At 38.1% G+C, this 12443-nt stretch overlaps 2 protein-coding genes across 2 annotated transcripts in view; one reads left to right on the top strand and one right to left on the bottom strand.

Annotated features, from left to right (window-relative positions):
- The window catches only part of LOC104621960 (Fanconi anemia group M protein-like), a gene marked incomplete at its 5' end in the record, with an annotated part of 4354 nt that extends 292 nt beyond the window's left edge, over window positions 1-4062 (top strand). Inside the window, 4 exons of the mRNA XM_010288601.1 lie at window positions 724-899; window positions 2558-2635; window positions 3327-3485; window positions 4036-4062. Coding sequence (XP_010286903.1) covers window positions 724-899; window positions 2558-2635; window positions 3327-3485; window positions 4036-4062 — 440 coding nt within the window. The remainder of the gene's footprint in view (window positions 1-723; window positions 900-2557; window positions 2636-3326; window positions 3486-4035) is intronic.
- Window positions 4063-9104: 5042 nt separating this feature from the next.
- LOC104621949 (heme-binding protein 2-like) overlaps window positions 9105-12443 on the bottom strand; it is a 3635-nt gene continuing 296 nt past the window's right edge. The window contains exons 2-4 of the mRNA XM_010288590.1: window positions 11259-11400; window positions 9708-9891; window positions 9105-9276 (exon numbers count right to left, since the gene is read on the bottom strand). Of these exons, the coding sequence (XP_010286892.1) occupies window positions 9105-9276; window positions 9708-9891; window positions 11259-11400 (498 nt within the window). The remainder of the gene's footprint in view (window positions 9277-9707; window positions 9892-11258; window positions 11401-12443) is intronic.

Below are 12443 nucleotides of genomic sequence, written 5' to 3'. Positions count from 1 at the left end.
TGCTTAGCTTAAAGGCAAGGGCAAGCAACGTGAAAAGCCACAGTGGAGGGGGGAAAAAAAACAAACCCAAACACGCCTTTTTTTAGGACAAGAAGATTTTTAAGGGGTTAAGTTTAGGTTGTGCAAGAGTTAAAACACCGGGTCACCACTATGAGGGTGATGAAGCGCTGGAACATGTTTTCTGGAGCCCTGGTGTGCTGCCCTGTGGTTCACAGAGCCTTAGGGTTTCTACCCAGGGGTGAAAATGTCTGCACAGAAAATATGCTCTGTATCAAACTTGAGCCAAAGAATAACGGCGCTTTTTTTTTTCTTTTTTTTTTTTTTTTAAGTCTTTGCAAACCCCATGAACTGCAGTTTATTGCTTACTGAAGTTATAGCCTTAATGACTGAATCCGTAGCCTATTTTTAAGCGCAAGCCTTTGTCAGAGGCGGCGCAGGTTAGGTATGGGGCTGCAGGAGCCTAGGGGGCATCTTGAGCTTTCTAGCCTTGTCCTTTGCCGTTCTGGGTTTAGTGTTTTAATGCAAAAAATCTTCCTAGTCGTTGTATTCACCTTTTTTCCCTGAAAATGGGACTAGCACCAAGGTGTGTGCTATTTTAAAAGGCATTTGTCTCCCAAAGCCGGCATGTGTCTGCCAGCCCTGTCGGCCTCCTGCTGCCGCTCGGTTCATGGGTCATGGCTTGTTCTCAGCAGAACAGTTCACTAATGTTATTTCTTTAATTTGCAGGGGGAACCCAAGCTCTCAGTCGGCGGGAACTGTGGACTACCAAGAGAGTCTTTTTCCTTACACCTCAGATAATGGTGAATGATCTTTCTCGTGGGACATGTCCTGCTGTAGAGATTAAATGTTTGGTTATTGATGAAGCCCACAAAGCCCTTGGAAATCATGCCTACTGTCAGGTAATGCTGGAGTCACCCCACTCTTGTCTCACAATTACAAAAAACCTCCCCAAAATCGCTTACAGGACCTCCATGAAGTGTCACTGTCATCACTGCTGTAGGGAGATTGTCCTTTGGGTCCTTAGCTTTGCTTGAAAGAGATCAAACAGTCCTCTACGTTGTCAGTGCCTTGTCTTTAAGCAATACCTGAATTAAAACATGGTAGGATGAGGTGGGAATATTTTAATGTCTGAAGAAAATTGTAATTTTTATTTCAAAATATTTTTTTGATTAGGGCAATTTAAAAAAAAGTCACTATGCTGTTTCTTTCAGACATATTTGTATTTGCAGGTGAACTCTGGTGTGTTTGTGCTATGTTGGAATAGCTCTTAAATAGGAGGAGGTTTTTTTTCAGAAAAAAATGTGGGCTTTTTTTGTGAAATTCTTTATCTTGGTAAAATGAGTTCAAGATTTCTTTGTAAAATTGGGCTTTGTCTTGATTAGCAAAAAGTTTGTTGTGTTGTTTTGGGTTAATCTTGTAAAAACATGTGACCTAAAAGAAAATTATAGTTTTATATACATTGATGGAAGGTATGTGGAGCTGTGTCTAGTTGCTTAGTAGGCCTCTTTAGAGGAAACTAGGTGGGTTTTGGTGCTTGTCCAACTTGGCGTGCTGGAAAAGAGATGGTAGCTTGCCAAGTTAAAATGGTATGTGTTAATTTGCCACTGTTGCAATTTTTTTCTTCTTATCCTTTTTCAGAACTATAGCAACTTCATTTTTCAAAGAATCACTCTGTAACATAGAGCCAAGACTTGTATTCATTAGCTTCTGAGACTTGGCTATTGCTGAGAAAAATCCCTTCCACCACCCCTCGTTGGTGCCCGTGGCTGTGAAGTTGACAGGCTTTGCTCTCTGCTTTAGCTATGCCTTTGCATGATTTTCAGCAGAACTGTCACCACAAATTGAATTCCTCCATTCATTTGTTCTCTGTAGCTTTTATGTTATATTATTTTATTTGCAGTTTTTTGCTGTGCAGCGTGAGGTGGTTGGCCAGAAGGCATAGTGTACACTGAGAGCACTGGCAGAGTTCAGGTCTGTGGGAAAGTGGGAGGCAACAACAATACGGTTGTTGCTTGAATGTTCAGCAACTATTGTACATGTCCCAGTTTTGGTCTTAGGGAGGGTTGTAGAATGAGAACCTGGGAGGTCGAAGGAATATTCAGCCATTCTCCCAATTGCTAATGCAACATTTTAAAGTGAGACTCAGCTGAGTGCTGGTTGGCATGGTGGTTGTCATCTAACCTCTGTTCCGATTTCGTGGGATTCATCAGCCATGATTTGCTTTTTAGAGTGATTCTTCAAACTCACTTTTTGGCAGCTCGCTTGAGTTAGTGTGGTGTTCATCTTTTTGTTAAATCAAGTGAAAAGTCATTTCGTAATTTACCAAGGCTGTTCTGCTGAATGGGACTGGGCTAACATACTTAATCAAAATTCAGTGTTCTTGGATAAAATGTTTATAAACTGAACATTTCCTGGTTCCCATTTGAATTTAGAATTTTTTTGATTTTTTAGAATATTTTGTTAAGCTCTTCCTGCTTAGTGGGTATTTTCACTAATACAGTTTCTATCAGCAAATAATCTCGTTTAAGGGTATTAACGGAAACTTTCCTCTTCTTAGGTTGTAAGGGAACTAAGCAAATATACAACTCAATTTCGGATCTTGGCCCTAAGTGCCACACCAGGCAGTGATACCAAGGTGAGTCAAATCTGCTTGCGTAGTTGGAATCACAGAGTTTCAGTAGAAGCTATGTTTAACACTGTTTGATACAGTTTGAACACCATGCAGGATACTGAAGTCTGTTTTAATTCCACATAGAAACTGAATCTCTTTACAGTCCATTAGTTGGTGAGGGTTTGTCTTTTTCATGCTATAGACTGCATTATTTATTTCCTGACCTTTCTAAAAGCAAATAATAACTTTCGGGTTTTGAGAATACAAACCCACTTGCACCAAAGAGAATATACTCTCAATGCAAAATGGCTTCCATATTCTGTTCAGTGTAGTGTATTGGGTAAATACAAGTAAGGCTAAGGCCTTCAGTCCAAGGCAGATGGACATCCAAGTTCAGCTTAAGCTCCTAACTCCAAGTTGCTCCTCATCAGGTGTTTCATGGTACACCCAAAGCCAAAGGGAGAGTTCCGTCACTCCAGCCCCCGGGGCGATAGCATGCTTTTTATATTCGTGAACTTACCATATTGTCTCTTCGTATACTGCTTGAGATCTTTAGGCGGAGGGTCTTTCATTTTTCATCTATAGGTATTAGGTACCTTACAATTATATTCAAGGCCTGCTAAAATACAGGAATAGTTACTTTCCTGTGATACTGACTTGCATTGTTAGAGTATTAACAAGCAAATACAGTCGTTCTTTGTGGCTTCTTCAACAGGCTGTGCAGCAAGTTATTTCCAACTTACTCATTGCTCAGATAGAGCTGTGTGCTGAAGATTCTCCAGAAATTCAGCCTTATTCTCATGAGCGACAAGTGGAAAAAATTGTTGTTCCACTTGGTGAAGAATTGGTAGAAATTCAAAATGTTTACATCCGGGTGAGTTCTTGCATTTCTCTATTGTTAAATGGACGGTGTCACTAAATACATAATCTCCCTGCCAATTCTAACATCTGTATCTAGACTAGCAATAACTTATAAAGGTAATACTTTCCTAGGCAATTAACTTTGCCTTTGAGTACAAGGCAAAGAAAAACACATGGTTTCAACTACAGCATTTGCACCAACGGTGCCTGTTACCTTGCAATAACTTAAAAATCTCTGATGGAAAACTTACAATTGAATTTGCTTTCTCATCATCTTTCAGGAGTCCTTGCAAAATTGACGAGGCCTAAACGAGGCCTTCTTAATTTGGCTGAATTTAGTGATATTAAGATGTTGAGATGGCCATGCTTGTGTTATCCAGGTTATTGCCAGTGTTATGAAAACTGTATATTGATGGAAACATTTTATCTGATTAAGAATATTCCTTAGAGCTTTAAGTCATCTGTAAGTGAACTTAGTTCTCCTTGATTTTTTTTTTCCTTTGGTGTTTTTCTTTATTTTTCTCTTGAGAGCTTTTTTATTTTCATTTTCTTTTTACCTGTAGGTAATGTCCAAATATAGGACAGATTAGCAGGGGCCAGAATTATTAGCAAGTCAATGGTGACTTAATGGTCTGTGCCTTCTCAGTAAGGTACTAGTAGACAAATAGATACTACTTTGAAAAGTTCAAAATGTGTGTTCTTTTTTTGGTAAGAGACATAAAAAACGTTAGGATTAAGTTAGTATCAGACTGTTGGCTTTAGAGTAGGATTTTGATTAAAGTTCAATGATTTTTGGAGTAGTTTATGTGAAGACCATTGGAAGGCAAACTTGTTTGTTCATTTTCTAGATAGAATTAGATAAGCTGTTTTCAAACCAGTAACCTGAGAGTATATTTGAATGAGGAAGTTCCACTGATAAGCTAGCAAGAACTTTAAAGATAGTTTTGCATCACTACAGGTACCTCTGAATGCTCGTATTGAATGCAGGGATTTAATTTGAGTGTTTTCACTTGAGATTTAAGCTGATAAAAGCACATAGGTTTTGCTAATCCATTGTAATTGAGGAGTGTAGACAAACCTTGACTAAATTGTCACTATAGCTTCAGTGGTTTCTATTTCCTTTCTTTGATCTGCTATATTTGCATTTGTATTGCTACTGCTTTACTTAGAAAATACAACTTGTAACAGCACAGAGGGCGTGAAAGGATGGTGCCCCAGCCTTTTCCAGTGTACATGGGCAAGCCAAGCCTTAGGGACCTCAGCACTTTCAGAAGTGGCTCCTGTACCGCAGTTTCTGCAGGGCTGTTTCTGTAGTTGGGCTGTTTTCCACAGCACAGCGATGGACCTCAGCCATGCCCTGAAGTTAAATTACACCGTTTTCCATGCTCCTGTGTTTTGACTTCTCAGCGGTTTGAGGTCAGGATAGATATGTGAGTGCAGCCACAGAAGCAACAAGTACGTGTTGCATGATCCTTGTCCCCTGCCAAAAGAATCAGTCGTGAAGTATGTTCTGAATGGCATCAGGATTTAGGAGAATAGTCCAATACATATGTCACTCTTTGTGAAGTACTGCTGCTCTACAGTTTGGTTCTGAAACTGGTCCTACCCCAGCCTGTGCTGCAGCAAGAACTGTGGGAGGCTGTGCTGGACGCTCGACAAAAATGGGGTTGCAGATGGCTCCTGCAGTGAGGAGGAGTGAGTTTGCCAGCAGACCTGGCAATGTAGATTATGCTATGTAGATGCATAGCTCCAAATGTAGGTGTTTACTTCAAAGACTGTATGTTTTTTGAAAGATATTAAAGTATTTTTTTGGTCTTAGAGTAACCATTTCAAATTTGGGGCTTAAACGGCTTTTGTAAATTCAGAATAGCAACTTGTGACTTTTGCTGCCGTTCAAAGGAAAGACAGCAAAAGAACTTGTGTGTCTGTTACAAAAATGAAAGCTAGGTGTACTCTGCACAATAAAATCATTATCTTTAATTTTGACAAACAGTAAACAAGACAACATTTCAGTGAAAATGAAGGACAGTGTAAAACAGCACAACACAACAATGCTGGAAAAATTATGTTTGTATTTGTATACACACAGTAAGCAAGGCCCTGAGTATCACAATAGCTGGAATAAACTTTTTAGGCACTAATGCTTGTTCGAAAAATACACAGTATGCAGGACATTTATCTGTTAAGGCTACATAATTTAATCTTCAAAAAAAAAAAAAGAGTGAATTCTGTTTTATTATCTTCTTTGGATAGTGGAACTCAACTTCAAATTAAAAATGAAAATCCACTAAATAATGGCTCACAAAGTAAAGCCACAGATGGATAATAAAATAAGTATTCTGATAACAGAAGTTAGGGAATGAAGATTGACATAATGTTTTCAAACTTTCTCAAGTGATGTATTTGAGTAATACTACGTTTGTAAGTAATAACTCATAAGTAATAAGAGGTAATAATGAGTTTCCTTGGCTTTCAGTGGTGTAACTGTGAAGTAAGCTTTATTGTGTGTTGAGTGAAAAAACACAGTTCTTCGTGCCTGTGCTTGTGAGAGCCGTTTACAGAAGTTGGTACAATGTTCCGTAGCCATAAAGTGTATCTTCAAACTCAGATTAATTGGTTCTTTCTCAGCAGCAGAAGCCATCTAATGTAAGTCAAAATAAATACTATCCTGGAATTCACAGTTTTACATAAAACAACACTGAACGCTTTGCTGTGGTTAGGATATCAGCACATTCAGATAAATACCTTATTTTTATATTTCAGTAACAAGAATGTTTCTATAACACACCCACAAGCAGCTGAGTCACAGAAGTATTTAGGTGAAGATTGTCTATGGAAAGAGACATAAGATACAGCAAATGCTTTTTGCAATAGACATTTAAAATGTAAAGTATGTACAAACTGGTACTTTATAGTGAGAGGATTTAACTACTTCCAAGAGCTATTTGACATTTATTGTGCCAAAGCATTACAATAATTTCTATAACTGGCAAAAGCAATGAAATTGCAGAAACATCTTTAATTTGCCATAAAATTATGTCAAAAGTGAAAATTGTTTTTATTTGCTCTTATAAAAATCTTTGTGGGGGATGATGGCAAAACAAAACCTGTTATTTAATGCCTCTCTGGGCCCTCTACTCAACTCAGTTTTTGAAAACTTTTTATTGTTTTCCATTAATTTATTAGCTTTCACTTTTAATAGTGGCTGGCATGTCCGACAATCTGAGGAGATGTTAAAAATAAATAAAAAGCCAAATAAAAATCAAACAGGAAATGATTCAAAATTTTGAAAAGGAAATCTGAATTTTTTTCCCTGTCTGTGATCCTGTATCTTGAACAAACTGAGAGGAATGAAAGCCACAGCAGGTATCTTTATCATCTCTTTCTGTTAAGTAAGAAATATTTTGACGTGCATTTAAATTGGAACATCAGACAAAGTGGTTCCTACTTGTGGCCACAACAGGCCCCAAGCATTTGTGCTCTCACCTGGCAAACCAGAGTTGATAGCTTTCTGGCTGGAATAAGACAGACCCCAAACCCATAGTATTTTTTGAGATTCCCCCCCATCGATTTAACATCCAATTAATTTGAGGTAATACAAATGTCTGTGCTGGACTAGTGCAGGACATCTGAACAACTAGGGATATCAGGCATTCAGAAGAAGAAAGTAAGGATTGCTTTTTTGTGGTTGTTTTGGGTTTTTTTTTTGTTTTTTTTTTTTTTCCTCCCCACAAAGACTATCTGTTTGTGTTAAAAGTAAGGCTTTTCTCTCTTTTTTTTCTTTTTTCTTTATTTTTTTTTTTCTCCCTTCTCCTTGCTGTCTGCCTGAGGAATCTCTGTGGGCAGCAAGCACCAGAGAGCACCTTGGTCATGCTTGAGCACGGTCAGCAGGACCAGCCGGTACTCTCTGATCCTGCTGCTCAACAAGAGGTTTTAAGTTAAGCATAAAGTCAGTTTTGTGCAGCAGAGAGCCTTGGGGAACCAAAAGGCTTAAAGTTCTTGAGACCTGTACGCTTATTCAGAAGTACTTCGTAAATCCATTGTGTTTGCCAATTAACTCTGCTGTAAGCTAGGAGACACTGGCTGTAGTTGCCGTGTTGTACGTCATAACTGAAGAACACAAAAGCTCTATTTAAAGCCTAAATCCTGTAATCAATAAATAATGCTGGCAACGTGCTTGATGAAATTTTATGTAAAAAGATGTTTGCTTCTATTAAGATTAAAGTCTACCATCATATCTGTAAGGGGAGACATTAAGAAGGGATTTTTGAGAGAAAAACTGTTTGCTACCCCGATTCTAAAGTGCAGTAGGTGCTCTTTAACTGCAGTACACAGCAAAGCACGAATGCTGCTTTCAGACCTCCTGATGCACATAGAACTGTGTGAGCTTGTCTCTCAATCACAGCATGCTAGACTAGCAGTTGTCTAACTTGAAGAATGATCATATGGATGAAGGGTAAAAGAAACAAGCTGCAGCGTGAAAAATTAGGTATTAGGAAGAAAAATTCTCACAGTGAGTGTGGTCAAATACTGGAACAGGGCCCAGAGGGGTTACGGGCTCCTCATCCCGGGAGACGCTCAAACTCCAGCGGTGTGAGGCCCTGAGCAGCCTGGTCTGCCAGCAGCGCCAGCCCCTCTTTCAGCAGAGGGCTGGACGAGGTGACTGCCAGAGGTCACTTGTAGCTGAAATTATTTCTGCGATTCTGTGAGATATTTGTATCATTTATAACATTAATAGTGTGATACTGCCAGAAGAGTGTAAAAATACCAAACAAATTACTTATTCAGCTGCAGTGTGTTAACATTCAGCAAAGTTGTAAGAAGAAAGTGTTCAGAAAACTTAAGAGTTAAGAATAACCACTTTCTATTTAGGAATGCCAAATATAGTCCTGGGATTACTATGAATGTGTGGTTAACCTGTAACTTTCGCTATCAAAACTTTAATGAGCATCAGGACCCTTCTGCTGCCTTGGTCTCTTCTCAGAGTTAAAAGTACTTTGGTTGAATGCTTTTTGAGGTAAGCATTAAGAATCTCTACTCCGCAGATGACATTAAAAGCAGTCAGCATTGGCCTACTCTTGCTCCTTGGATTAATCACAGTGGTCTAAATCTGGTGGTTCTCTTCAGAAATTAAGATCTGAACATTATTTTTCTGAAGCATAGCCTGCATGTGTGAGGCAGTTTCAATGTGTGTCCCACTGAAAGCCCCAGCAGGGTCCTTGTGTCGCTGGTACAGCACTAGGTGCCCACAGCAGGCCAGGGCGGGGGCTCCAGCATCTCCACTAGGACCATCTCAAGCCACAGGCAGGCTAGAGATGCTAATAAGTGGAGGAGGAGAGAGGTCTCCAACTCCCTTACCTTGTAAAAGAAGATAGGTGAACTAACTTTTAAAGTGCTAAAACTCTCCATAAAAATTGTGTAAGAACTCGTAACAGTTGGCATAAGGAACTGTGTATGTTTTCAGGTGTTACCTCTGATAATTAAGTCGGAGCAATTGTCCTGCTAAACTGGCTAAAAGCACATTTCTAAAATCTTTGAGGGTTTGACATCTAGTCTCACGTGATTCACCTGTAAGATTCTGCCAGTAAATCAGAACTGATTCTTGTGACTGACAAGCACCAGAAATGGGAGGCTATGGTCTTTGAAGGAACCATATCTCGTTGTGTCGATTGGCAGCAGCTGGATTTGTATATCCTGCAATGATGAATGTATCCTGCAAACATAACTCGGGACTCTCCAGAATTTCTGCCAACAGGTTTATTTCTCTCATTATAGAGTCTTCATTGGTGATTCCTCTGAAGCTCCTGTAACAATCAACTTCGTATCAAGTTCTTTTTAAAATCCATAGTTTTTCCAGAGCCTAGAAATGCCTCTAAATTATTTAGTCATGTTTCACAAATGACACTACCTGACTGTGATTGATCTCAGAACAGTTTCTTTCTTAATATTTTCAGTGATATGTCAGATGCTTTGTTCCCAGCCACACAGAACAGTCTGTGTTTTGAGAAGCTATTGTATCTCACATTTACAGATGCCTCATTTTCCCAAGTAAGTTGATAACCATTATTTCCTGAACATCACAGTCTCCTAAAGCAGGCAGCTTTTAACAATTAGTAAAAATCAAATTTTACTGTCTGTTACCTTTTAGAACTTGATTTAAAAGGTGTAACATGTCCAAATTGAAAACTGCATCTTTTTACAGTTTTTACTAGAACAAAATTAAAATGTTTCTTACCTACTATAAACAATAGTAGCAGGCCACTCTTCAATGATTATGTCAGAGTCAAAAGGATGAGGTGGCTCGTCCTGCAGCACTTCAGGCAGGTAGTATGCTACTGTCACTGACTGTGTCATCTCTGATTGCGATTCATTTGTATGGACTATGGTCACGATGGGTATCGTTATCCCCAAGTACAGTCCTGAGGAGACATAGGTGACTTTTAGAAAATACAACAGAAGAGCTACATACCGAGCTTGACTGCTGAACTCATACTAAATAATATAAAGTGAGTACCACAGAGCATAGCAGGATGTTTTAGAAAATGGGGTTGTGTATTCCAAGTTGTCAGCAGCATTTTATTATGCCTTGTAGTTTGTCTGTCTGTGTGTGTGTATATCTATGATCTAAAACCTACATGTGCAAACGTGTGCATAAAATGAGGTATTTGGTGAGCTCTCCTAAATTAATGTAGGGTAAGGAGTTTGACTCCTTTCCCCTCTTAAGAGGGTTGTGTTTGTCTTGTAAACTGACTTTGTGTCATGTTTTAAATATTTGGGAATAAAGAATGTAGGCAAGACAAGGGGGCTGCATTTTGAATTCATTTAGGATTTGCTGTTATCAAACATGTTGCTATATTTTTGCAATGCTATTGGAAAAGGTGGAGTGTTTTGACTGTGCAGGTAGGAGTGATGACTGAGTGTAGGAACTTTGCTTTGAAAACAGAACTGCGCTACTCTGGAGCCAAAATTACTTTTAAACCATGTTAAAGTTTTAAAAGAAAGGGGAGAACAGGGAAAATACCTATAAAGGAAAAGCTTTCATGATTTTTTAGTTTCTTGGAAAGGAAATTGAGTGTTGACTTGATTCTAATGCATGCACTATTACAGAACAAAACATGGGCATTGCAATACTTCTTAATCAACTGGAGAATAAAAAAAAATGAGAACTGATGGGTAGAAGTTGAAACTAGATTAAATTAGATTGGAAACTAGGTGTACATTTTTCATGCAGGCACAAGCTATTAAGGACATGGTGGACTTGCCATTATTTTAAAGTACTTCAGTTAAAACTAGATTATCTTTGTGGAAAACATGCTTCAATCACACAAATTTTAGGTGTTCGTTCAGACATGCATAAGTTGAGTATCATGAACTAAAACGAAGGAGGCAAAACATGGTCTCTTTTGGCATTACACTCTGAATAGGTTCTTATAACAGGTGATTTCAGTACTGCTGTGAAAACTAAACCACTAAAATTCTGTAGCAAAAGCCTAATTTGTAGCTGATAGCCTACAAAAATAGCCAGTGTCAGTTCCCGGGCAGTTGTAATGGTCACAGTGCCCTTGAAAACAGGGATCGCTTCCTGCAGATGATCTCTTCTAGCATGTGTGCAGAGGGAGCAGCACTTTGGTTTAGACCCTGCTGGAAAGACTGTATTACAGCAAAGCGTCCCTACAGACAGGGTGGAGTATTTGGAAAAAGCTAATAAAAGTGTCTCCCCCATTAGGAGGAGCTAGTGCATAAATATAATGTTTTAACTTTAATGTAGAATCGTGGTACCAATTACCTGAGGAATTCTGCTCACAAATGTATCTCATAAGCTTCATGAATCCAAGGCATATGCTCTGTTCATACTGTTTTTCTTTCATTTTTATACAAGCCCACTTGGCTTTTCCATACTGACGTTTTTCATAAAGTAGATCTCCAAGCTGCAAACACAGTAAGATAATAATTTTGTATCTTAAGTTAAACACCAAAAAACCCAAGCAAACAAATGAAAGTCAAACAATATATCAGTGTTTTATTTACAGCGTAAAGGAATCAACTTTTCTAGGTGTATGACCAGGAGAATGTCAAGCATGAAGCATGATTTTAAGTCTGTGCCAGCTACACATTAAGTATATACTGTTTAATACTTAGTTCACACGTGCTTCATTTCAAGATCCAAGCTGGCATATAGTAAGTAGATATCCAAAACCAATGCAGAGCATGCATCTTACTTGAGTACAAGAATAATTGCATCTTTTTTCAACTGTTACAGAAATGATCTTGAAAGGAACATGTGAATCTCAATCCTTCCCCGTATAAATCAAGAAGGGATAAGCTGGTGATCCTGGACCAAAACTTGTTTCATCAGACTTCTAGGTAGTTCTCCTTTAAAATAAGGAACTGTCATCTTTTGGACTTGCAGTATTAAACATTTAGTTACAATTAACACTGAATAATCTTAATTTTTATCTGCAGTTAATTACAACATAGATAGTCAGGAGTCCCAAACTGCTTAGACAAAATAAACTCAATCAAATTGTGATATTTATAAATTTGAATTACATAGATCTATTTAAAAGAAATGTTACAATAATTCTTCATACATAGTTAGTAAAGATTTTCTTGATTTGTCATGTATTTAAGGTTAGACACTTGTTTGCCACTTCTTGAGCTGTGAATGATTTGCTGGACATCAATTTCAATTTTTCATTAGAGGATAAGATGGGTTTGCAAATTGCTGCTTTGTTTGATAATGACCCATGATACAAAAGTACATGTTTGGTTTTAAATTCAGACATTAATCTCTTTCAAGCATTCCTTGATAAGGTTTTATTAATATGATCATATAAGGAAGCAATTGCATTGATTTAAATGGAAAAAAACTAGCCATTTTATTTCAAATGTCAAAATATGAAGTTTTTTTGTTAAATTGATTATAAAATGTCACAAAGACTGTAATTCCTGGCCATCTTCTGACATTCCT

Source organism: Phaethon lepturus, unplaced genomic scaffold (genome assembly GCF_000687285.1).
Source record: "Phaethon lepturus isolate BGI_N335 unplaced genomic scaffold, ASM68728v1 scaffold21920, whole genome shotgun sequence".
NCBI lineage: Eukaryota > Metazoa > Chordata > Aves > Phaethontiformes > Phaethontidae > Phaethon > Phaethon lepturus.
This window is presented reverse-complemented; position numbering and strand designations above follow the sequence as displayed.